Consider the following 27,415-nt stretch of genomic DNA (forward strand, 5'->3'; position numbering starts at 1 on the left):
CTGGGCTGGGCTGGGCTGGGCCGGGCTGGATTGAGCCGCCTGGGGCACTGCAGGAATCGCGCTGGGGGAGCACACCGAGCTCATCGCCAGCAAAACTGCATTCATCGCCCGGGGCTCCTATTCAGGGCTCCTCTAGGCTGATTCTGGGAACACCAGGCCACAAGGGGCCTAGTCTGGGACATCCAGATCCAGGATGTGCTCCTGTTCCAATCGGGAGGAGCCAGCGCCAGCTCTGTTGTTTATCTTGTGACAGAGCAGCTTCCAAAAGTCTGCAGCAGCATCACTTGCAGCTCTCACTTCTCTTTTCTTGGACTTTGAACAGAAGTTGTACTAGGTTTACTACAAGTTACTGAACAAGCGTCATCCTTTACTTGTCAGTTTTCCAACACTGATCTGCCCAGGGGTTCTGAATAACACAATAAATGAAACAATTCTGATGAATGATTATTAGAAAACTAGGGATGTCTTGGGGATACAACGGAGTTTCTTAAAATTGTTGTCCCGTCTTCAAAATTGTCAGAATGTTAATAATCTGTCTGATTTTCAAAAGGTTTCGTGCAGTTTTCTAAGTAGGGATTTAGTTCTGGAGTTGTGACACAACGATTTGAGGACACCACTAAGAAAGTTACACAATTTGTGGGAACACTTGGAAGACTGGAAGTGACTCAGAAGCCTGCAGGAGTTGTTCCAATGCCCTCCTAGTAAAAGGAATAGACTGCAAAACCCATTACAGTTGCAACCTCTCACTGGCAAATTGCAGCCTCATTAGTAATCTTGGCAAGATGACGGGGGTTTTACATTACTGATCCTCTTGTTAGCCCCTCGAGTGTGCCACTGAAGCGCTCTTTCGGGAGCAGTTTGTGGAAGTGAATGTTGTAAATATATTGCCTTTATAGGCAAACAGACGCTCTCTGTCTTTGGGGCTATCAAACTGGCACATTCACGAACTCAGAACTCACTTAAAAATAAATGGGAAGAGAAGGTACTAGTTAAACCTGCCAAAAATTAGGATCTAATGATAATTGTAAGCACATAAATCTTGTAGCATTTTCCCAGTGAGCCAAGACACATGTAGTAACATAAAGTAGCTTCCTTTCTCCATAAAACTCTCTCATTAGTGATGTGGATGTTCTAGATAACTTAGAACTCTTCTATATGCAAGGATGACATACATATATATATATATATACAAACATATATATGTATATTGGCTTTTTTAATTGAAAAACAGAATTATCTGTCAACAACACAGTGACTGGCTTAAATGCACTAACATTACTGTAGGGCAATAGCAGTTGTTCTCAGGCAGGCAGTAGGGGTTCCTGCTCAGGTACTCCACCAAGACGAGAAATTTATATAATTGGGACTCCGTCTGTCACTGCTGTCCCCAAGCACTCCCTCGGTGTCCCTCTCAGCACAGTCTGGCTGACAGCATGGGGTGATGCATGTAGTCAAGGAACATCATTATCTCTCCACTGTGCCTCAGTTTTTCTCGTAAATTCTTTAGACCTCGTTTTTCTTCCATTAAACTGACCTGGGAGCTGCAGAGCATCCAAGCAGGCTCCTTCCACGTCAGTAGAGCACTGGTAGCAGTTTAACACTTTTCCCAGTAATTGCCCACAAATGCTCCTTGAAGGACAAACAGTTCCACAAAGCTTCTCAGATAATATTCTCCCTGATTACAGTCTCAGGAGGACTTTTCTGCCAAGGAGAAGAAAATTCCACACCTTGAGGTTAGCTCCTCGTGGGATGTAAACAAAGGTGTCCGTAGCCACACTGTTCAAAACTTCTTCTCCTCTGTGTTCTTCCTCTTCTCATTACTGAACCTCATGTGGCTTCTGTTTTGAAAAAATTAATTATTCAAGCTGCCTACATGTCTTTTTTCAACAACAACTAGCCCCATTGTGTTACAAGGACAAAAACCTTCGGTGACAGCCAGGACAGATGGCTGAAGCCTGGCAACACATTTCAGAGGAGTGCCACACCTCTCTGTTATCAAACCTGGCTTTATTTGCAAACCTCCTTATCTTTGATATTTTAATTACAGTTCTACTCCTGAGGATATTCTTGTAGCACAAAAAAAAATCATATTGAATTTTTTTTTAGTGCCTCATTAAGACAAAAAACTGGGAAGCATGATCCAGATGCAGACTAAAATCTGAACAATCCAAAGAATAAAAGCTATCTAATTTAATAAAAATCTTGTTTAAGGACTTATTATTTATCTTTTGCTGGGTTTTTAATATGTCGGGGATGGAAACACTGCAGTATTATTCAGCAAATATCCCTGCTGGAATACTTTTTTCTCGCCATAGTGATACTATTTAAGCTGTGCTATCTCAAGGGAACGTGTAACAGTGCAGTGCCAAGATGCTGTGCTGAGGTATCTGTGCCTTCATACTTCCTTTCCTGCAGGGTTTTCTGCCTCTAAAAAGATGTCTGAGTTGCTTTCTCGCACTTCTTTGATCTGTTTGATCATTATATTCTAACCCATTATTAATTTCCTCTTGCTGGCCCGTTTTGAAAGCCTCATGTAGGATTTCCAGTTGATAGAATTGCCATTGGGATGCCCTTGCTCTCCCTTTAGCACTGATCGTCATCACTCATGAACAGATGCTGGGAAGGCAGATGATCTTTCAAATGTACCGAGGAAGACTGGGAGGAGAACGCCTGGAGGCAGATTCAAGCACTTAGAGGGTGTATTCACACACAGCGGTGTTACCTTGCTTCAGGGAGGGAGGGCAGCAAGAGCTGAACATCAAAGTGCAATGGAAATGTAAAATCCTTAGTTCTGTGATTCCTCCTTTCATCTGTGCTTTTTCTCCTGGCAAGGTGTTGCAGGCAGTTCTGCTTTCTGTGCCACCGAAAAGACTCAAGCTTCAGTGAATGTAAATGGAGCCCCTGGACCAGTTTTTTTATCCTTCAGAAGTTTTAACACTCTCTGAAATTAATTTCAGATTGGATATTTTCAATCAGCAAAAGCAGGCACAAACAGTCTTTCTAGGACAAACAAGGCACTGGTATTCTTCAGACTCGAGCTGCAACAAGATGGGGAACAGCAGGAAAATTAGGAATAATCCATCCTAGGAGGTGCCTTAGGCCAGTTCAATACGCTGCATGGTGGTGCCAGACTGGCATCTGGGACCAGCTTTGGTGCAGGATCCTGCCTGGCCCATGGACACCCAAATACATGGTGGCAAATCCTGGCTCAGTGTGCTGGGGCTCCCCCAGCCTGGGTTCCATGCCAGGCCGGGATCCCACAGGCACTGCCCACCCCGGGGCTCCCCAGCCTGCCAGTGGGATCCAGATGTGTCCCCTGACCTCTGGCTGCAGCCAGCTCTGCTGGGCTCACTCAGGTACAGAGCAAGCATTGCCATCATTGTCCCCTTGTTCAGCCCAAGCGAGTGCTGCCCCCGGTTTGGGGATGTGAGTAAATCTGTAACATCTCTGCCAGCTCCCACAGACCAATGATCTCGTACACCGCCGTGAAAAAAAAAAGGCTGCATGTATAAAAAACACCTGAACCATAATATGAAATGTATAATATAAAGTTAACACAACAAGAACTCCAAACTGAAGGAAGTGGAGATCTTAAGACCAGTTTTTAAAGTTTTGTCAAGAAAATCCAGAAATAATTACTAACTTAATTACCTGGAGCTATACCAACAGGCAGAATAAAACAATGCTTACTGATTTCTGAAGCACTGTTAAGTTTTGTGAGTGGTTCCGAATTCTTTTCCATGTGTGAAGGCCTGGCCTGATTTAAGGACTTCTCTAATGTGACATGAGCAGTATCTGATGAACTGAGGTTCAGCCTATAGAAAAGCTGCTACCGTCAAACATTTTGAGTAATCAGTTGTTCATAGGAGATTAAATGGGAAAAAATATTTCTGCAACTTACAGCTTACAGTGAGGTCTAAATAGACCCTCTGTTAAACTGTTCCTGTGCTGGGCTGACCCACCAAAGCTGCTCTGTCCCTGCCCTCCTCAGCTGGACAGGGGAGAGAAAATACAATGAAAAGCTCTTGGGTTGAGGTAAGGGCAGGGAGAGATCACTCACCAGTTACTTTCGTGGCAAAAGAGACACAACTTGAGGAAATTAGTTTAACTTACTGCCAATCAAATCAGAGTAGGATAATGAGAAATAAATACAAATCTTTGAAAAACCCTTCTCTTTTTCCCCAGCTTAACGAGTCACACGTTCACTCGCTTCTTCCCATGGCTGCACAGGGGCACAGGGAATGGGGGTGGTGGTCACTTCATCACACCACTCCACCTTCTCTCTTCCCCCTCAGGGGGAGGATTCCTCACATTCTTCCCCTGCTCCAGCTTCCCATGGCGTCACAGCCTCCTTCAGGCACATCTACCTGCGCTGCCATGGGGTCCTCAGGGGCTGCAGGTGGATTTCTGCTCCTCCATGGACCTCTCGATGGGCTTCAGGAGGAATCTCAGCTCCAGTACCTGAAGCACCTCCTGCCCCTCTTTCCTTGACCCTGGTGTCTGCAGGGCTGTTTCTCTCCATATACTCACTCCTGTCTCCATCTGTGCAGGTTTTGTGCCCCTTCTGAAACACCTCATCACAGAGGTGCTGCCACCATTGCCAATGGGCTCAGCCTTGGGCAGGTCTCTCCTGGAGCCTATTGCCACTGGCTCCATCAGACTCAGGAGAAGCTTCCAGCAGCTGCTCACAGCAGCCACCCCTTTAGCCCTCCTCACTACCAAAATCCCACCACACAAAGCCAATACATTGTTGAACAAATTTGGCTGCAGCTGCTGTAAAAAATCAATCCCAAAAGTTCCTGTAGTTCATGGCAAGCCATGCTCAGTGATGTAGTATCAGTTAATTTGTCTCAGTGTCCTCCCAATGAGGGAATGTACTTCAGTCTTGCTCATTTAAGAATATAATCTTTCTCTGATCTTTGAAGTGATGAAATGAAGGAGTAGATCATGGAGGCATAGAAATTAGAGCAGTAAAAGAGCTATTAGACTGTAGAGCTCATTATTCCACCCCTAAAAGGCTACTTTGCAGTTCATTCTTGGCTGCTTTGTCCAGTATACCTAAAACCCTGGGAGCAGGGGAAGAATGAAGGAGCAATTCTAGTGTGCCGAAATGTCAGTCCTTTTCTCTCTGCTTTGATCCAGCTATAGGATGAAGCAAAGCAGTAATTGCTGCCATTATAGAGAACAAATCTATTTGCATTTCTACAGTGCTTCAGCTCTAGCTTTGAATGCCTAATCAGTCCTATTGCTGGAAAAATATTTTCCAGCCTCTTGTCAAATCTATGTCTGATTGCAGTGCATTACTGCAAAGCCACTTCACCCGTGCCCTGGCCCACATCACCAGAGGGCTGGGGGAGAATTTTTGAAGGCAGTGCCGGTGTGTAGGAAACAATACAGCAGTGTCTGTCAGTGGTTCAGCACTGGGCCTCTAACAGAATCAGACCCAGCATAACATGCAAAGGTGTTTGTGTTTCTAGAACTGTAAAACCCTAAATAATGGGTGTGGAAAGATCCCCTTACACACCTTTGCAGGAATAGCAACATTTACCCCAGTGTCCATGCTAGCCTTAGCCTTAATAATCACATTGCATTTTCCTCACCCAGACTTCCCCAGCAGTTTTGGCTGTAGGCTGTTTCTCATTCCCTGTTCTGACTGCTTTTATCAGAGCGATAAGCACTATCAAGCCACTGCTACATCCTGATGCAAACGTAGCTGCACAGTGTGACACATATTTGTAGATTTACCCTGAATCCCAATGAGTTGCACCTGCTTTTCTACTAATCAGTAGTTTTGTTCTGCTTTCACAAACCCTGGAAATTTAAGGACAGTTTAAGCTTAGTATGCAGTTCTCAGGACTGATATAGCTGCTTGGTTTCACCCAGCACAGAAGTGTTGTAATCTGGCCAAATCCTATATATTTGTCTTATTTACACTTCTATTTAATTTGATAGGTAATGTACGTCAGTCAGACAAAAATCATTTGTCCCATGATGTTTTTTCCATATATATTTAAGAATTTTATCTCCTGTAATCCACTGTCACTGTTAGCCCTATTACAAAGGCAAAATCATTTAAACAAATATCTCTATCTTTTCTCATCAAAACAATTCATTTTTCATGTATTTACAAAGTAAATTTTTCCATGAGAAAGCAGTCAGTGCATCACAACTTCATTTCCATTTAATGAATTTAATTATCATTCTTTCGCCTCACCCAGGAAGCATTTACGGCAATTTTCCATTTAATCATTTCCACTAAAAGCTACAGCAGTAGCTTTGGATTTTAAAGATTGTCAAACCTCATCCTCTAGAATGGGAAACTTTGTTTGTTAAATGAGACACAACAATCATGAAAGGTCCTATAATGGGAACAGTGTGTCCTGTAACTGGGCATTCCTTAGTTAGAGAAGTGACCTCCATGAGATGCACCAAATCAATCTGTCCTACAGATGTTACTGCTGCAAATTGTTCAGGAATGCTGTGGTAAAACTCTCTTTTATACATCCAGCTTGTGCCTGTGTGAGTCTCCTTATCACATCCCAGTGCTAGAAAACTAAAATACATTTATTTAGAAGGTTGTTCTGCCTTTGGGGGAAAGGAAATGAAAACCTGGACAGGGAGTGAAGTAGATCTTGACACAACTGTAGATTTATGCTAGAGGTTCAATCATATATCCCTACAGGATCCCATAGGTTTATATCCTAAATCTCAGAAGGAATAAGAAATAACTTCCACCTACTGCCTTCTGCTAGCAATAACTAACCAAATGTTTTGGCAATTCCAAAGCTTAAATGGAGTCTGTCCTTGGCTGTTGTCAGTGAGGAGCGTGGATACAGGATAGAGCCACAGAGCATACACTTACTGCTGTGTGGATGGGCTTTGTGCAGGGTCAACTGTAGTAAAAGAAGGAAAAAAGAATTCTACAAAGGGCTTTTTATGTGGTTAAAGGCTGTGAGGATCCCCCTGCTATGTCCAGATGTGACAGAAAGCATATTGCACTCTGAATATCCAGAACCTTCGTGGTAGTGGGGGCAGGATGTTTTCATTGGCATTTTCATTCACTACCTTGAGCTTGCCCAGCTGCTCACACCATACTTAAAAGCAGAGGATTAGGGAATGCTTCTCTCATCCCACCCCTCACACTCCCCACAAACAGCAGTTACCTGACGTTCCATGTGCTTGGTTATTATGAGTCTTTGACCAAGGGATTTACCATGAAAATGCTGCACCTCTTAAGGCTGAAGGTAGATCTTTTTGGGAACCAATGTGGCAGAAATTTTTGGAACCTTATAGGCCAGTCACTGGCATAAACCATGAGGCTGGCTGAGGAGCAGGCACTAGAATGGACAGGGAACGTAGAAATGTAACTTGTCTTACTTCCCTCTTGTTGCCCAAATTCACTCTTCCCCCATTCCCAGAGCTGCCCAGGTCTTTGCCATACACATTTTAGGCATCAGAGGAAAACATCAAATCTTCTGCACATCATTCTCAGTATCATAATTAGCCATAATTAAATAACAGATACATATTTGATGCACTTTGATATAAAAATAACAAAACTATAATGAAGAAATGTCTGTGTGCTATGGAGAAGAACCAACACCACTGTGTGAAGGAGCTGACTGAAATATTTGTGTTCTACAGGCACTGAATCCGTGTGATCCAGGAGCACAGTCTGGTGGGGAGGAGGCACAAGACAGCAGACTCCTCCTCTGTAGGGCACTGATACTTGTCAAACTCATTATCAAACTTCAGAAGCCACAAACCTATTAGAAAGAGTGTTTAAAATACAAATACAGTAGCACAACAGTAGGCTTCTTGGGGACTCTGTGGCCACACTTAATGTATTAAAAACCCTTTCTATCTAGCACACCAGTTAAGGATAACTGTATCAGCAGGAGATAACCTGCTTGCCACAGGTTACAGGTTTTGAAGCTCATGTGCTGCTGATTCATTCTGAATCATATCACCACAAATACTTCCACCCTGAGAAGTTATTTAGGTTCCTGTTTCTGAAAGTTCATCACAGTAGTTTCATGTCACCTTAGGCCTATCTGTAAGCCTGCCCATCAGTTCATTTTTCTCTCCCAACCAAAAAAACCTGTTTTCACTTGAACAATGGCCATCATTGCACATCATACTCTTACATCCCTAGAAACAGGAGCTAGTCTGGGCACAAAAATAAATTTTATCATTCTCCTTCATCTTTGTTCATCAGAGCAAGGATTCTGTTTAAAAAGAAACCCAAACTTGAAATGTTTATTAAAGGTTGCATGTGTTTCCTTTCCTGTCTATACACGTATAGAAATTCTCACACTTTCAGAGGCCTAAATTTTAGATTTCAATTACTAAGGCACAAGACTGATCCAAATCCCAAGGTGTAACCACACCCTAATTTAGAAATGTGGAACTCCATTGTTTTAAAGTTGGTTGATGTTTCAAAGTGTCTCCTATTTCTAAGGGAGACTGAACCAATCCCAGGTAGGCACCTGGAAACTCTCAAGCCTTGGCAATGTCCCTGTCTGTCCTAAACACATTTAACTTTTTCATCAAACAATAAATTTTACATTTGAAAACTGCACTAACTTAAATGGCTGTCAGGAGTACCTGGTAATCTTCATTTGTAGCACAGGTATGAATTCCGCTTTTCTTTGTTCTTGAGCTACTTGTACCACTATTTGACTGAGCTAATTCAATAAAAATGCTAAAATTGTTTCAAACATTTTTCTTTATAGTTCATTTCATGCCCTATTTTACAGCAGGCTATTCTCTAATCTAATTTACATTATTCTGAAATCACAAACTGTTCCTAATTACCTTTTAATGATAATACAAGCTAATTTAAAGGAAACATCAGGTGCTGCAGTGTAACCTATTGTAGAAGTTCCTTGAAATGATATCATGTAGTTTATGTATTTTGATATGAAATATTAAATTAAAATATTTTTTTTGTTTTATGTGCAAAATTCAATACTTACACTGTAGTTTCAAGTGTGGGACAAAAGCGTTGCTGTTTCAGAATCTTTGGAGGAGTTCATTCTGAAATTTAGAGAATAGAATTCATTAATTAGTTCAGCATGAATAATAACCAGAAGCTTCAGTCTGCCTTTAACACAGATTGATAGCAGGTTAGGATGCAGCAATGTTTCTGTACTTGGAGAAGGAGTTCAAAACATTATTGGTTCTCACTTTCTTGACTCAAAATAGTTTTCTTGTGAATTTCTGCTGAATCAGACTTGTTTTTTTCCTTTAATCACTCAGATCTGAAAGGTTTGAGGACTTTCCACAGACAGGTCTTTTATATTAACTTTCTTGGCTGTCCTGAAAACTTTTTGAAAGTGGGATTTTTCTGTCATATGGAGTTCTGAAGAAAACCCATAGAGTTTTCTTCACATATACAATATTCCTGAGGTTGAAAAGACAAAATTATCCTCATCTATCCCTCTGTCAATATAATAATAAAGTGATATACAGTGATATTATATGTTGGCACATTTAAAGCTTCAAAGGTGAAGAAAACAGATGCAAAGTTTTGTTCTGGGTCCACAGATAATCTGAGACACTTGGTGCTATCAGATGTGGTTAAAGCCATGGATTTAGCAGTCTTTAATATTAAAGTCAGGCATTTATTTTGATAATGGGATGGGATTAAGGGTCTTAACATTTCAGAATACAAAGCACCCACTCAGCTGAGAACTAGAGAGAAACTTCTCATATTGGAGGCAAATTTATGAGCTGCAACAGGTTTTCTTGAACTTAGAAAACCCTAAATATTTACACCAGACTAAATCCTTCAGAATGTTGACTTCTTGTAGGTAAAGAAAAACCTTGCATATTCTGATTGCTAGAATTATGGTAATCATTGGAGTGTCTCTTTGGTGAAGTGAATTCATTGCTGACTGACTGAATGAGCCAATTAACCAGTGAACCCGATTTACCCAACCCTGACTGACTTGTGTGTTAGTTCAGGATGAGACCACAATTGTGTAATCTGAGAACTCCAAGTTATTGACATTTAATTACATTTATCCTGTAAATAATATAATCACTGCCTTATTTTCTCTCTGTAAACTGGGTATTTTCAGTCCTTTGTTCCTAATAAAATCTCTTGGTGTCACTAATATTTTTTTGAATTCCCACCACCTTCTGTAAAACATTGATTTAGGATTTTCTAAAAGAATTTACATTATTGTACCTAGAAAATAATATGTCTGCTTTTTCTAGAGTTAATTTTTCACTGTCATGAATATATCTGTCTCAAAGTATGTATGCAAGACTGTCAGTAATTCAGCCCCTTTTCAAAGGTTCTCTCAATTTCTAACACTGAGTAAAGTAAATCTTGAGGTAATGTTTAAATTTGTGTAGTGCAATAAAATATTAAGTGGCAGTATGATTGGGACACAGTACAGTTGACAGTGTTTCATGGCTCATTTACCCAAGTAATTATTACATTTTACTCAGCACTCTGAGATCAAGTGCAGGTTTTTCATTGCAGAGGTTCAGGTTGTTCTGCACATAATGCATAATGGCTCTAATTTAAGTGGAGCTCAGGAATACAGGATCCTGAAGCTTTGTTATACTCATTAGAGAAATATTAAAAATATACTAAATTATAGTGTGCAGTCATGAGTGGTGGTGAACAGGTTTATATGTCTGTGGTGCACACTGTTGTAAACCTCTAATACAGTAAGGGCTATTTGAAAGTCAGCTGAAAAAAGAGATGAGAAATTAAAAAAAAAATAAAACCCATGAAATACCATTTATTGACAGTTTCCAGTGAAGATTGGTGATCTCAACTAACTTTCATCTCATGCATGTTCACGCCTTATCCCCTTTTTTTCACTCCTTACTTTTGCTACACTGTTAGCATTTACCAGCAAAATCTACAATTGTATCTTGAAATTTTGAACCTGGGCAAAATGGGGTTTTTTCCATTTTAAAGGAAAGCATCTCTATATTTCAATAATTCAACCCATGGTTGAATGTACTACGGAAGACTAACCAAAATAAAATTCATACTGACATGTAGCTATTCTTTACTTTCATGAAGGCAAATCCATAGGAAGATATTTTTATTTAAGCAAAGGCTCAGACACTGAGGCTTTCTGAGCACTCAGGCCTTCTGCATAATCTTGTTCAAGCCAGTCCTAAAGCCTTGCACACAAATATGTTGGCTGTCCTTTAAGTGAAACAGAGCATGACAGCCCTCAATTTTGAAGCCTCTTTCAGATCTCTTCACTTTTTCTATTACCAGTGGACCCCAAACTGACTGATATAGAAACCTGGGCTGGGTTTTTTATTTACATTCAGTACCTGTTTCCTTGATTGAATAACTCTGAACGGCCTCTCTTCCCCAGAGCTCCGGCAGCACAGGACTGTCTGAGGAGCTGCCTGTGGACCAAGGTTACTGGAACACAGCCTTTCTTTCCTATCTCTGAGGTGTAAAGTGTGTTTCTCTCCATTTAGCCTTCCCATCCAAACTTCTGATGTAAGAAGCACACAGAAGATGATCTGCGACTGCCAAAATCTTTGTGATAGATCTTTGGCAGTGCCCATTGGGAAAAGCCAGGGCAAGGCTCCCCGAGCACAGCAGGGCTCCCTGGAGCTGTGTCAGATCTGCTGATGCTGAAGCTCTGTGGGAGCTGCAGCTCTGCAGTTCTGATGCTCAGCTCTTGGACAGTCACTGTGCCCCAGGTAACTGGGGATGCAGTGATTTGTAAAGTCGGGTCTTTTCTGATCTCTGTTATTTCTATAGCCCGAGGGGTTTTCTTCTTGTGTGATTTATACAGAATAACTTTAGGTAATGTTACTATTGCTTTATTGTTACCTGACACACTTCAGTGAGGTTGTCTCCCGCTTTGATTAGTGAGAAAATCATTTTTTGGAGAAAAGCCCATGATACTAGCCTTTCTAGTGACAAAACAGATTTAAAAGAGAACTAAAAGAAGGAAGTAGTAGCACATAGAGCAATTTGAAATAACGGATCGCTGCGGCCAGAGCATTTGATGTGAAGAATTCTATTGTGTGGAAAAAGCTATAGAAATACATTGGTATGTTAGAAATCTCTACTATTTGTGTTTTTCAGCATATATTTTAAATTCTGACAAATGACTTTTTATTTCTACTATGGTATCAGTCAATCACTATGTTACTTCAGATACAAGTGAGAATAAAACCATCCCCTTTTCCTATTGTTGGTTTATTAATATCACTGTTCCTTGTGAAAAAGAAGAAATGTAAAGGAAGAAATATTTTTTCATCTTTTACTTGCATGATTACAATCTGTAGCTATGTTCAACTGGCTTCAAGCTACAAGATAATCATGTCTAGATAGGGCAAGATTCTTTAGGGAGTTAGACTATGAGATAAAAAATTCTCTGCAGGCTAGAAAACATACTTGGCAAAAAAGATGCAAATTACAAGTGTCTTCCATGCTACAGAGCATAACTGCACAAACACTTTAAATCTGGAATTATGTTTTTAAAACCTTTAACACAATAAAGATCCATAGTGGATTTAGCAGCGATAATGCAATAAATAACAAAGCTGAAGAAAATACCACTGCTGATAAAATCATCAGGCAGATGGGGCTATCTGTATTGAGGATACAGGCATGTGTTTGTGCTGTATATCTTCACTTAGCAGGTTCTGTTACATTCTATTTGTGTCCCCTAGAGCTTTAAATTAGGAGAAGATTCTTTTAGAACTGGTAGGTTTCCCCATTTTAGTTTGCATGAGAGGATGTAGTTAGTTTTCAAAGCAGTAGCCTATAAACTAACCTGCCCATATGTATTTATTGCCATATTTTTTTCAGTTTGCTCTCTTGCAGAGGGGTAGGTGCTCTGATGCCAGGTCTGCAAGCTGAAGGTGTGGCTGGGATTTTTAGGAGGCAAAGCTTGGCACAGATTTCTTGCCTGACTACACCAGTAAGGCATCTTTTTACCACAAGGGATTTAAAGGACTTTTTTCAATTTGTATTTGTCTCATCTCACATGTACCTAAGGTACCTCATGCACTGTCATCTTGTCCCCTTTGTGCACTGTTCATGGCTGCTCTCTGTGTTCTTTTGGACAGCCTGCAGTCTCACACTGACAGGAGTGCTGGTCGCAGGCTGGTTTCCCCAGCTGCCTTGGGAGCAGCACAGCCCCTGCTGTCTGATTGCCTGTTGGGTGTGCTGTGCTCACTGCCTGTTACTCACATGCCCTTTCTTAGCCACCCAGAGGACCAAAACTCTTGCCAGGCTTTCAGCCTCCCTGTCTTGAAGACTCTGGTATCTTTTCCCTTCCCAGTGTGCTCTGGTCCTGTTTGTGACTACTTGCAATGCTTCTGTCCTTTGCATCTTTCCTGCAGCCTCCCCATTCTGCATCAGACAAACCCCACTTCCCCTGCTCTAAAACTGCCAATTATCTCTCTTCCACTAGCAGTTTGCTGAAGAGAGGTTATGCTGTTGAGAGCTTTCTGACAAGAGCTTCCCAAAAAACCCCAAAGCAATTTTGCTCTCTTTTTTCAGGTCCCTTAAAACCAGATGCTACTAAAGGAAACTCTTGAAAAAAAAAACCCAAAAAAAACCAAACGAAAAACCACCAAACTTCTGTTGAGCTGTATCTAAAGTTCTTCCTGAGCATTTAGAAAGTTTTCTCTGTAGCAATTACTCTTTAAAGGCCATTGGAGATGGTTCTCTTTTTTCCCCTCTACATGTAAACAGCAGCTAGTCCAGGGATGTCCCAGTCCCTGAGAAGCCTTCCTGGAGAGCAGCTTTATAAACAAACTCACTGGACCCTTCCAGCAGTACACCAGTACAGAAAGCCAGCCAGTGTGCTTTCCAAACTCCTTTCCTCAGTGCATAGCAGAACAGTGGTAGTAAAAAAATGGACCCTGTATAAATGGAGACTCTTCATCCCCATTTTTTACACCAACAAGCTTCAAAATTCAGTCTGGCTTCAAAAATCTAAGGACAGCTCTATGCTCAGAATAATTAAAGGCTTGAAGAGCTTTGGTTCTGGTTCCTCAGTGTCTGTCATTTACTTTTATTTTTATCAGTTTTGTCGGTTTAAAGGGGCTTTTTGTGTTGTTGTGCTGAGATTTTGTGTGGTTTGTGTGGTTTACTTGCTGGTTCATACTGGAAATTGTGGGAGTTAAAGTTCAGTTTCCCAGAAGAGTCTTACTTCAGCAAGTCAAATATTTATATGGTGTCTCCTTTACTGTGTAATGATAGCATTCTATGTAGCATTTTTTAGTGATGAGGCACTTTGCAAGTGCCAGACTTGCGTAATCTGGAAAATTCTGAATTCTCATGTGTTTCATTATATTACATTACTGTTTTTCTCTTTTCCTGCTGAAGTGGTAAAATACTTGCTCTAACTTGATGGGCTCCTCCCCAGACTAAAAAAATATGTTTGGGTGTAGAAAATGTCAGAGCCCCTGCAGCAAAGCTAGTCTGCATTTTATTCTTCTGTTTTCTTACTTTATGACAGTTCCAAATCTATGACAAATCAGTTATTCACAAACATTTTCTGAAGAACCAAACCATCACTAAGTCCAACTGAAAAGTTTTCAGCAACTTTTAATTACTGATCAATTTAGCTGCAATTTGTTTCTAAAGTATAATTTTTCTAATAATCTACTTTCTGATCACAAAAATACATTGCTGAATGTGAAGATTTATCCATGACAAAAAGAAGTGATAAGGAGGTAGTGAAATTCCAAATCAACTCCCTGCTCTGTATTGAATCTATGTAGCTTTTAGAAAAGACATATATGCCTCGATGCAAATAAAAACTGCATTGTTTAGGACACTTTGTCACCTAGCAGAATTCGAGACACTTGCACAGAGCTGGAGGGACAGAGGGAAAAGAATTTGACTTCAAAGGCTTAGGGTCAGACTTCCATCACCCAGGATAGGACCCATGGCACCTGGTACCACATCTCACTGTCACATCCATGCACATTCCAACTGCATAATTTAATGAATAATGGCTTTTTATGAGCAAGGTGGAGCAGATTGTAGGAGCTGGGACCCTGTTTGGCATCTTAGGAAGATGTAGGGTAGGAAAAATAAAGGACGGCGGGGTGAAGGAAGGTTTTGGCTCTGAGGTTCACATGTCCTGTCCTATCAGAGTAAATGGAAAGGGACTGCAAAGTGGAGACACCTCTTTTTCCTGCAGCTTTGGGCTTTGTGAGAGTCAGGATGTCCCTGCAGTTCTCACTGGCAGACAGGTCATTCGTCAGTTTGTGAATCCCAGAGGATCTCTAGACAAGCAGGATGTGCTGGACACACACAGTCCTGGACAACCCCACCAAAAAACCTCCTGGGAGTTAAAAGGCTTTGTGGATCAAAGTGCAGCAGGGACCTGAGGCAGCAGCTCTGAGGACTCAGATTTTCAACAGAACTCTCCTCTCCTAAGTCCTTGCCCAGCTCTGTGCCTCATTCATTTTGTTCCACAGAATCCTACTCACTGCTGCATTTGGGGAAAATGAAGGGACACTATCTCCTGTGGTAAACACAGTGCTCTAAATGATGTTCAGTTCACAGTATAGATGCAAAATGCAGGCTTATACATAAAACAGCTCTTACTCTATAAAATTATCAGATAAGGATCATTTAGAACACAGATATAAAGATCCCACATTTTAAGAGGCAACCACTTTACCAAGGTATTTTCAATATAGCTTTTATAAAATGTTTCCACGATGTATATAAATAATTTTGCAGTATTATTTAAAATTAGATTTTCAAAGCCACATTGAAAATTAGAGTCACACTGATTTGCCACTCAAGTTCTTTTTCCTTTATAATGCCCTGAAGATCTCAGTTCTGAAATTCTAAAACAATGAAAAATAAAATTTAGCATTCTCTATTAGTAAAAAAGATTATTTCACTGAGGGGAATTGGAAACAGAAGTGCTCTCCTACTCAATAAATTCAGAGCTTCTTATGTTAACTCCACTGGTGTCCATAACCTGCTCTGTGTCAGCAGTGAGTGCTGGGTGGGAACATGTTCCCATGGGACAGGAACATTCCACAGGAAATTCAGAGTTATGATGCTTTGATTTATTTACAACTTACTAATAGACATTTCATAAATTTTTAACATCTATTAAATGGATATTTGATTAATAAAACAATCTGGCTTACTGAAATTTGGTGTAAACTTGGTAAAAATATACTAAATGTATCAGATTAAATAACAGCAGCCCCAAAAATCAATAAGACTTTTTTTTTTCCCCAATTCTACTTTATAATAGCAGTAGTACCATCAGTGCAGAACATTTCCTTGGGATTACTGTCCTGCTGTCTTTAGGGTGTGCTTTCCTTCTTGGTTTTCCATCAAGAACAGCTGTGTTGGGTACTACTGGATGATGTGTAATATCACTACCATTGGGAGCTCAGGTATCCACTGGGACACATCTTTTCAATATGTAGAATTATCAGTACTAAATTTGCCAGATACTTAGAACTTCTTTTTATTTACTATTTTAAAATGTTTTTAAGTGAGGGAGAAAAGTATCTGGTCAAACCTGCAAGGAGGTTTAGACAATTATTTCTAAAAGACATGGCTGTGCTCACTTCCATTACTGTGGCTTTGGATACAATTGAAAATTGGGAGAGCAGCACCACAGTCAGGTTTTGAAGGACTCATTCCTTAAAGCTGAAAAATTTTTCTGGGGATAAGAAGACTAAGTTCACTGCAAGGTCTTGAGTTGTTATTCTTTGGGGAGGGAGAGAAAGTGAGCTCATCAATCAGGGAGACCCACAGCTGCACACAGAGGTGCAGGGGGATTGCTGAACTGCTTGCTAGAGAACCTCTGTAAACATGCACACAAATACTCAGGGCCACTGGGGAGGCTGTGGTGACCTCTCTGCTTCTCTTGATGAAGTATCTGAAAGTGATTTGTAATTAACTCTCAGGCTGTTTGTTAATTGCACTTTACCTGTCCCTCGGGTCTGTGTTCATGTGACTTCAGGAGCACCTTAGGAGGAAAGCTGAGGGCAAAACCTAGCTCAGGATGAGCATGCATGGAACGTGCTTAAAGGATTGGCTGGGGGTCTGAAGTTAGAAGAGCACAGTTGTCAATCTGTGTGTTTATGGAACAGGCATTGAATGCAATAGGGTTTATTATTAACTAGCCTGAACATGAAAAATATTGTAAAAATCTGTAACAGGTTCTAACAACAAGTGAATCTCTTTTTCCCAAGTTATTTCAAGATTCTAATTGGAATGCACATCTCAGAGAGCACTGTCTAATTACATAAACTAGAGATAACATTTCCTGTGAAGCTAGTGAGGCTGTAGCAGTATTTTGAAATGTGACTTTGTTGGCTCACTGTCACTGTGAGTTGTTAAATATGCCCACTTAGAGACCTTATGTGGAACTTTGAGAGCTGCTAACATTTAAAAGCTGATAGAATGAAAACAATTAATTTAGAAATACAGAGCAAGCCCCAGAGCTGATAGTAGAACTGCCTTTGTTTAAATGTTCTACATTAGACAAATTTGTCTTAATAATGTCGTCTTAAGCTTACCTTATCTTTCCTTTTGAAAAATAAACAGCCCAAACCATTGTTCTCTGCTCAGCAGATGAAAATTACCCAGAAAAACTTTGATTTGGAATTGTCTCTGACGTTTCAATACAATATTTGACAGTTGAGCAGGAAATAGATTTTTTATATTATGCCAGTTTATGTTCAGTATTCATGTGATACATTAATTGAAAAGAAGCTGAAGAGAACAAGAACCTGTTTAATACTGTAAATTAAACATAAATATTCTCTGTCTGAATACCAGTCTTATCCTTGCCCTGACAGGTTGATAATGTATGGCTTTGTGAAGGCCATGGTACACATTGGCCAATTAAGGCAATGGGAATTCCACTTCACTGACTGTTTATTTTTTGGATCGCTGATGTCTGCCACAGATCCAGGTAACCATTTCAAATAAATTACTTTTTCAAAAGTCAGAAGAGTAAATAAGAACTGTATATGCCATAGAAATGTTCAAAGTCTCTATTCTTGTTTTTATTTTCTTCCCTTACCTGTTAAATACCTGATATTCTGATAATCATAAATCAATCAAAGTCCAAGTTCCTGAGGTCCCTTGTGGTTTTTTAGTGGCTGGTTTTCCTACATTGAGATCACAAACTTTATAATTGAGGTTGCTGAAAAGATTGGGAAAATGTTCTCTGATCTTCAGGATACCACCTGTTGCTTGCTGATATGAGAATTGCTATAAGCTGGAGCCTCACAGATAATAATCACAACTCACATCCATGTGTGACCTAACCCAGTTTAAAGATCTGGGGAATGGACCATTCAGATTTGGCCATATAATACTGTTTATATGATACCAATGAAGCGTTTGTGATAAATACAACTCAAAAACCCAGATACCGAGAAATTGACTTGAATTTGCAGATGTGAGGTTTAAAGCCCAAAGCTACATGAAATGGCAAACTCTGGGAAGCAGACTCAGTCAGTTTTGGAATCACAGAATTACGGAATTATTTAGATTTGGAGGGATGTCTGGAGGTCTTCTAGTCCTACCTTCTAATTAAAACAGTCTAATCTCAAAGCTAGCCTAGCTTTCATAGATTTGTCCAGGTTTTCTTATGTTGAAAATGTCAATAAGATTACTCAGATATTAAAAGCATTGCTATTTGCAGCTGTGGGAACACAGTAAAGGAGAAAGTGAACTGATATTTTTTAGAGGTTATCTACTAAGACAAAATACAAAATCTGCAAGGGTGTGATGGATTTTTGCAAAGTTTTCATCTGAGCTGTTAAAGGAGACAGAAGATAAAATAATTTGTGATGCATGTGAAATGCTGCACTAGTGTTAAAAAACTACCCTTGAGAAGCTTCTCTGAGAGACTTAGGAATAAAGCTTTCAAATTCCCGGCTTTTAAAAGAAATGACAAAAAGCAATATTGTTCTACACATTTTTTCCAGTCTTAAAATGAAGTCTCAATATTTAACAAAAGATTTGGGGCTTGTGATTTATCATTCTGACAGCTTAAAAGTACAGTAAAAAACAATTTGTTTCCACAAAACCAGTTGTTGCAAGGTTACTGTAAAAGCAGCATGAAATTGTTATTCTCAAATTAATCCACACATCCAATATGCTGCCACTTCTTTGATCACCCAGCTATATTAATAAGATTCAGCACATGATTGAAGCCTCTCCTCAGAGCAAGAGAAAAACACAAGTTGGAAGCACAAGGAAAACCTAGGAAAATAAACTGCTTATGGAATAAAACATCCTTACAATTTCCAAGTATATTTCTTGATAGTGCTATGAATAGGGTTTTGCAGCTGGCTTCATTTCTTTTCCCATTTCCCAGTCCAAGACTATTTAGTTTCACAAATGTTGACTTATGATGAGTAATGTATAAGACAAGTGCACTGATTTTGATTATAAGAGTATTAAATCACCACTGATTAATCTAAAACAATCAAGAGGAGAGAAAAAAAATCAACAAAACAGAAGCTCCTCTTGCACTGTAAGGAATAAGTTACAAGGATTACTTTTCCCAGAGTTTTAAACAGGCTTAAAAAGTAAAGCTGCAGTTGAAAAAAACTATTTTTAGTATGACAAACTGTCATTGATTAATATTGTTTCTAATTACTTGTCTGCTTATATAGTCTGGGCACATCCAAGAGTTTTTTAATGTTCAGTCTTGCTCCCTCTGCTATCAATTCACAATTTTCTAAGTTGTTTCATGTGTTCACTAATCTTATCCCTAAATTTCAACCCCTCAAAGACTTAAGAGAATTTTAAATTAAGTTTTTCATTAATTAAATGGTTGACACTGCTGAAAATATTTCATTGTGTTTTAGGATTTGCTAGTGAATTATAATCTCAAGTGTGTAAAGAGCTCACTGGCATTCCAAAATCAGTTCAAATGTGGTTCCCTAGAGGACTGACACATAGGAGGGCATAAAAATAATCAGTATAAAGATTTTATCCGTGATAACTAGGGTTCATTTTGGGTTTTTTTAAGACAATTTCAGTAAAATGTTGTTAGTGTTATCAACAATAAATTAGTCATACGATGAAATAATAAATTCCTGTCAGATTTGCTACATGATTTTTCATTTAATTCTTCATTGTGTAGGATTATGAACTCATTTCAAAAAGAGATTTAATTTCCCTTGGCTATGGAAAGCAATTAAGTCTCAAAAGATGCTGAAAACTGATTTGTTGACTTGACAGAAGTTGATTTGATTGAGCTCCTTATTTGTGATAGTAAAGATGACTGGTAGGTGTTTACATGTTAAACAAAGATTTTTACTGTCAAGGCAGTAAACAAACATATGCCAGGTAAAATTTGCTAGTATTGTTAAGAAGGAAATAATGTCACAGCACTCTGTAGGTTTTATCTGAAGATTTTTCATCTAGATATTTTGGCATAAAAATAATTCAGGAGAATTGTTCTTATGTGTTGTGTGTTCTCTTATATAGAAAACTAAAACTTGAACTGAGATTAAGAAATTAATTTAGGACTGGATATACTTGGGACTTTGTTTTGCATTATAGACCATGATCCTTAAATATCAACAATAGTTTTTTATGCCCCAAAAACCTTTCATGTCTCTAGAAAGGACAGTTAGAAACTTCAGGGACAAAACAAGGTCACTCTTGACCAAATAATTCATCTTACAGAGAACATCTCCTTCCAATAATTTATCATTTTCAGTAGAGAAAGTTTCTTATTTTAAGACTTTAGATGAGAGGTTAAATTTTAAGAAATAGAAATGTCTAAATTCCCAAATTATCCCTTTATTATTCTTGACTTAAAACACGACACCAGTATTTACATTTTTCTTCATTCTGATCAATAGGCATAATTCATCACATTGTCAAGGAAATCATGCCTTATTGTTTCATCTGCATAAAGCAGCACAGATTTCCGTGTTTCACTGTTGAAAGGGTTTCCTGGGATTTGGTTTCTGCTGTGCCCTGGCTCTGGGGGTGTTTTCTGGGCTCCCCTCAGAGGTGCAGGGCAGTTCCTCGCTGTGCTCTCGCCCGGTGCCCTGCCCAGGGCAGCAGAGTGAGCAGGGGAGCTGCTGTGAGCCCCAGCTCGGGCTGCCTGCCCTTCAGAGACCTGCACAGTGACACTGCCACAGGGCTGGGTGGCCCTGCTGTCCCCGGGGGCTGCCAGGCAGCCCTGCTGCAGGCTGAGATGGAATAATGAACAGCACAGGGGTGTCAGGGTGGCACCTCTGCCCCAGCCACCCAAAGCACACAAACAGCACAACTCTCCAGGGCTGCTGCTGGTAACACCTTCTGGGCAACCACCTTCCCATCCAAAGACATTCCACACACCTTTAGCCCTTCCTTTTGTTTTCTTTTCTGATTTTTGCCGTTTCAAGTATGGAAAACTGTTTTACCTTCACAGGGTTTGCTGAAGCACAGCTATTTCTGAGCTATGTGAACTTTCTTACCTTTGGTCACATTGACAATCACAAGGCTCTTCCCTTTTTGAAGTTACTATGGTTACAGCTGAACTGGAGCTGTGGGTTGTGCTGCTCTTGTTATTGATAAAATTGGATATTTATCAGAAAGAGCAGTTTCTGTTTCTCATAAAATTGAAGGATTTTGCATTGAGAAGCATAACATATAAATACAACAAGGTAATGCATTTCAAACACTCTTTCCGTAAGATGGTTTATAATTGTGTTTTAAATTAAAATGTATGTCTGCTTTCTTATTCACCAGTGAACCAATCTGTGGGTGCTGTGACTTATTAATAGGGAAATTAGTCTATAATTCAAATTGGAATCTTTATTTTTAGACAAAGTCAATAGGAAATTAAAGTTTGATTTCTCTAACCTTATTTTCTTCCCATTTAATACTGCACTCCTAAAAAAATTTAGGCCCATGAGCTATGAAAGATATTGATAGCTCTAGTCAGAAGACTGAGGTACAATAATACCAGTACTTTATACAATGGTGTAATTTATTTTTTGTTTCCTTATTCTTTTAAAAGTAACAGCAAAGTAGCATTGGATGCAGTTAGCATAGGGATTGCTGTAGTTTGGTGATATTTCAGTTATATATACTTTCTACAGGCATCTACAACAAGCCAATTTGTTTCTCCATTTGTCCAAAGATACCTTTCACAAAGCAGCTCCACAGACACTTCTTATGACTTGGGTAGAACTGAGATCATGTTGGGCTTAGCATGTGACAGATGTTACCTCAGCCCATGAAGTCAAGGAAGAAGTGAATCAGATTTCTGTTGGCATAAATAAAATCTGTGAAAATCTTAGATGCCTCACTATTTCCTGCTTCCCATCACTGAATTTTTAACTGAAGTTCACAACCCTTTCTGAGTCAGCAGCTCTGGTACATGTTATTTCTGTAGGTGTCAGTTTTCTACTGCCACAAAAGGTGTTAGTGCTCCCCCAATGACCTGTCCCTCCAGCCAGTTCTTTACCCACCTCTTCTTATGTCCTCATTTGCGTACACTGAAACCAGAGATGCTGGGTACTTTAGTGAAAAGTAATTTGGTATTTTTATAATACATATTGTATCTAATGAATTATGTGAGTCTTTGAGTAGTTACCACACAAAAACCAAGCCCTACTTACTGTTTCTCAGCAGTGCCTTCTGAAAGCCAGGGGCCAAGCTGACTGCAGTGCAGCATCTACGAACTTGATTTAGATATCAAAGTTCTCACAGACTAGACATGCTACTGTCCTATAGGATTATTTTTAAATTACTTCCCTTGAATTTTAAAGTCATCTGTTTGACAAAACGTTATGTGACTTCATTGGACATGATGACTGAAAGGAGATTGCAAACACTTTGAAAGGTGTGGTTAGAATCCAGTATGATTCCTGATGATTAAAAATAGACAGGGATAAATGCTACACTTGAAAAAAAGCATCTTCATAGATAGCAGATAAGAAGTGAGCATTCACTTCTGAAAACAATTTCGAGTTTACAACCTATGAAACCTATGAAAATGAGTCATAAGTACCAATACACAGGAAAAAAGGAAAACAGGATTTATTAACATGTTCTACAGCATTTTTTCATTTTATTTCTTGACAGCAAGTGTCAACTACATTACTGGGATGTGGTTTTAGGCACTGTATTTCAGGAAAGATATGAGCTGATTAGAGGGCAAGAAAACATTACTAAAGGAGGAGATTGAATGAAGTGAGTCATTTTAGGGAGGAGATGTCTGAAATGAGTCTTTGAATAGACAAATTCTGCTGAAAGAAAATCAGAATAAATATGACAAATTTTTGTCTCTCATTAGGCTAGGAATGGAAATTGCAGACTTGAAAAGCAGGAGGGGAGATTTGGGTTAGACATGATTCAGGAATAATTGCATTTATAAATGGTATGAATACTGAAGAGTGAGCCAGACTCCCTCGAGTTTCATGGAACCAGCATCATTTCAGTTCTTTAAAAACAAATCAGATAAATATCTGTCAGCAGAGGTGGGGCTGAAGTTTGCTCTGCCTTGGGCCAGACAAGCAGAGAGACAGAGCAAAGACCAGGACCCTTCAGTCAGGGACAGGTAAAGAAGATCCAATAACCTCCCCTGGGAATGGGAAAACATTTGAAATGGAAGATACTTTCTGAGAACTGGTGAACTGGGGAGTTTCTCCCAGAAGAGGCAATTGATGCATTACTGTGTTGCTTGCTTTATTATTTTGCTTTCATTTGAAAAGATTAAAGTAATATTTTTGGGGTAGAGTTGGGAAAGAAAGAAAGCAAGAAGAGAAAGTTGTTTATTTAGGAGGCAAGAGGAAGGAGAGGAATGTGTAGGCTCTGTCTAATTGGCTTGGCCTGCCACACACACCCCAGCAGTACACTGACTTTGATTACTGTTTTCTTTTCCTTCTATCATTATCACAGGGACTATTAACGAGAGCCCAAACTAATTAGCTAATAAGCAAAAGCTGAAAGTGGCAAATAGTTTTAGAAAACAAGTCTGTTTTTATGCCAATGACATTAGAGAGCAGGAGACTAAACTGAGTCCACATTTAGCACATTAAGTCAGCATTGCTAATCAGGCAAAAACCTGAATATAGATGTTGGTGAGCCAAGAAAATATCTTTTGTCAATAAAGCTTCTGCCTACACCTTTGAGCTATTCAGGGGAAAGAACTCTTTTCCTAGTTTAAATTATAACTGCAGTGGGAGTAGATGGGTGAGGTTACCAGGATGGTTAAATATAACTAGCTAATTTAAATATAGCTATATCAGCAAATGTTCAGCTACACACATCTCCTAAATTTTCTTATGTAGAATAACACTTCCAAAATTCTTCAGAGATAACACATCAACAAAGATCACTTTAACATAAAATCTCACAGGAGAACTGAGAATCTGTTTTGGGTTTATAAACTGATTTTGAGATTACGTAGATGTTTAAGTGCCATTTAGAAAATCTTAGCAGCAATGCTTTCAAAGTTTCAAGAAATGTTATAAGACAAAGCATAATCAGCTGGTCATGTTCTTGTATGAGTTGTCAGCAGTCACATGAATGTAAAAGCATATTATTTTTATTTCTAAAATGTCAGATGTGAACATGGCATCCCAGAGGCACTCCTAATTGTTAGGATTCCTGGGATATGAGGACTGAGTCAATTGTACAGCTATGTATTAGAATGAGCACCAGTGAAGCAGTGAGTTACCATGCAATTTTTAACCACAGAAGTAATTGGGCATCTTTACATTAAATTTTCTTTGAAATGAGAAAGTTCTGCTTTGTCCATGCAAAGAGAAAATAATAAGAAGAAGAAGAATTCAGCTAAGACATACACAGAACATAAACAGCCTTCTCAGCTGGAGATTATGAAGTGCAAGATAGACCATAGGAGGGACTGTGATCCCCTATCTGCAGGGAAGAGGGAAAAACAGACAAGGCCTAAGTTAATATCTACAGGATTTAATTACCTGAATAGAAACCAAATGTCTAAATACTCCTGATGATGTGTGTCTAAATCATTTGCTCACCTTCAATTTAAATTCACCACACTCTATTTTTAGAATTGCACTGGTCAACTGAAAAGCACATATAGGGTATAACTCAGGGAGAAGGAAGGAACTTAAATTACTGGTATGCTGAAAGAGCCTTTTAATGGGTTGTAGGTGTCAAATATCCTGGTCTGGGTCAGAGACTTCCCGGCTACCCTGAGCCACATCCTTGCTGAGCACGGGGCAGGACAGGGTGGGTATGCTGCACATCCCTGAGTGAGCATGTGTAACAGATGGATAAGGGTATTTATATCCTTCTTAAAACAGGTAGACTCCTACTCATCACACACAAAATCCACAGCAAAACCCAACTCTTTTCAACATCCATATTCCTCCATGGTCACAAGATCACAGTGCTTCATATACAGTGAAAAATGCTGTGACATTTTCATTTCTGTAGAATTCTCTCTGTGAGAGGGAAAGCTCCTTCCTAACTCAGCTGAAGCAGAAAAACTCGTAGACTTAATGAATTTAATGATCTTATGTTTTCCAGTTGATCCTTCTTAACTCATTGTTATCCACTTAGGCAACATATAGGACTGGGCTTCTCAAAACCTGTATTTTAACATTGCTTTATTTCTTGAACTGCCAGAGGAATATGAAAATACCAACTCACTTTGCTTTCCTTCCATACAGTGACAGTCCTTGCTATTTTCCATGAGCTGAATGTGGATACAGATTTATACACACTCCTGTTTGGAGAGAGTGTCCTAAATGATGCTGTGGCTATCGTGCTGACACAGTAAGTTGCACCCACCTCCATGCTTTACTTGGTGACACAATGAAAGCTTTAGTCACTGATATCATTCTCACTGATACAGTTTCTTGAAGTACAGCTATACCATTTGAAGGTTTTGTTGCAAAGATGTAATTTTTATTTTTCTTGGTTTGTTAACACTAGAATTCCAATGTTGTTCATAGCAACTGTATATCCAGAATGCAATTTTAGTTCCTGTTCTTTAACCCAGAAAGCAGTATATTCTGTAAAATTATAAACTTAATTTATTACAATTTCTTTCTTCATCTAAACAAGGTATATTGAAAAAAAATGCTAAATGAGCATCTTGGACATAGAGCAACTATAAAATTCAAGATAGGCTATTCTTCTTTTTTGCAATTATTATTTTCCAAGATTAAAACCACAGAGTGGTACACAGTATCTGTTTATCTACTGTCTATGGAAGCTGGCAGAGCTTCAGCTGATAATATTATCTTAAATTTATATATAGCTTTTTTATTCTCAGGAATCCTCAAACAGATCACAAATGATGGGCCAAAATCACACAAGTATGTGCTGTCCTAAAAACATAGATGCTAAGTACATGATTAACAGGATCTCAAGTTTACTCCACTCTACATGCATTACATGCTTCCCAGAGCTTTGCCAGAAATACAAATAATCCTCTCAGATAATCTTAAAAGTAACAGAACTGCAAAGTCAAATTCAGTTTTCCATGATGTTTGAAAGTGTTTCACAGTAAGCCTCAATTCAGTGCCAACCTTCTCCTTAAAACCTGGTTTCTTGAACAAGGATTTATTCTATCTCTCAGTATTAAAGAGTTTACAATAGTTAAAAGATGAGCTTAATATTTTGTCTGAAACCCCATGGAGTTTCAACTTATAATAATGACTGCAAAAAAACTCGAATTTGTTTCACAATACAAAAAATAAATATTACGCCTATTTAATTTATCACTCTCCAGTTACCAGTCTAGTAACCTTCACCTAAACTCCTCCCAGAGTTTTCAGAGCAAGAGCAATGTTCTCAAGCACTGTTGAGTGTCTGAGCACAGCAGTCCAGGGTTACATGCAGCATGGCTGTCACATCCCAGGCCTGGGGCTGGAATGTGTCACCTGGGGGACCTCTGGTGCAACAGATAATAAAATGCACAAAAGGAAAAGTAAGCAAAGACCAGACAACTGGTAGAGAGAGCCACAGAAAAGCATTGCAGCAGCTATTAGAACTGGGAAGAAGCGTGTAGGTGGCAATGTCTGAGATTTTTATCTCCCTCCCTTGGCATGGTTTAATAACAGCTGAGACATTTTTCAGCTCATTTAGACTCCTCATCAGTTAGTGCAAGGTTCCCAGAGAGGAACAGTAAGGCTCCAAGCAGCTCAAGGGAACTCAGAGTGTTTTAAATCTCTCTGGTTTTCAGTCACCCTGATGCCAAAGCACACAGATCTCCCAAAGGAGCAACTCAACTGCAGAACAAATCTAAAAGGAAAAGTCCCATCAGATTGCAGTTCCAGCAGTATTCCAGTACATGATTCATGAGTTTCTAAGCTCTGCTCTTCCCAGTACTCAAGTCTAGGTTATGCTCCTCAGCCTTATCTACTTCTTATGTTTTCTTTGCTGTTACATGGGAGATTACAAATCTTTAGTAGAAAATCTCTTGTCACTGGAAAATTGTTGTGGTTT

The 27,415-nt window shown here is 39.3% G+C and overlaps 1 protein-coding gene and 1 long non-coding RNA gene across 2 annotated transcripts in view; one reads left to right on the forward strand and one right to left on the reverse strand.

Moving 5' to 3' along the window:
- SLC9A9 (solute carrier family 9 member A9) overlaps positions 1 to 27,415 on the forward strand; it is a 176,530-nt gene that overhangs the window by 22,011 nt on the left and 127,104 nt on the right. Inside the window, exons 5-6 of the mRNA XM_064385801.1 lie at positions 17,806 to 17,921; positions 25,633 to 25,738. Coding sequence (XP_064241871.1) covers positions 17,806 to 17,921; positions 25,633 to 25,738 — 222 coding nt within the window. The remainder of the gene's footprint in view (positions 1 to 17,805; positions 17,922 to 25,632; positions 25,739 to 27,415) is intronic.
- Positions 33 to 27,415, reverse strand: part of LOC135278914 (uncharacterized) — a 63,314-nt gene continuing 35,931 nt past the window's right edge. The window contains exons 2-3 of the long non-coding RNA XR_010346296.1: positions 8,979 to 9,039; positions 33 to 3,038 (exon numbers count right to left, since the gene is read on the reverse strand). This is a non-coding gene — a long non-coding RNA (uncharacterized LOC135278914). The remainder of the gene's footprint in view (positions 3,039 to 8,978; positions 9,040 to 27,415) is intronic.

This window comes from Passer domesticus, chromosome 11 (genome assembly GCF_036417665.1).
Source record: "Passer domesticus isolate bPasDom1 chromosome 11, bPasDom1.hap1, whole genome shotgun sequence".
Lineage (NCBI taxonomy): Eukaryota > Metazoa > Chordata > Aves > Passeriformes > Passeridae > Passer > Passer domesticus.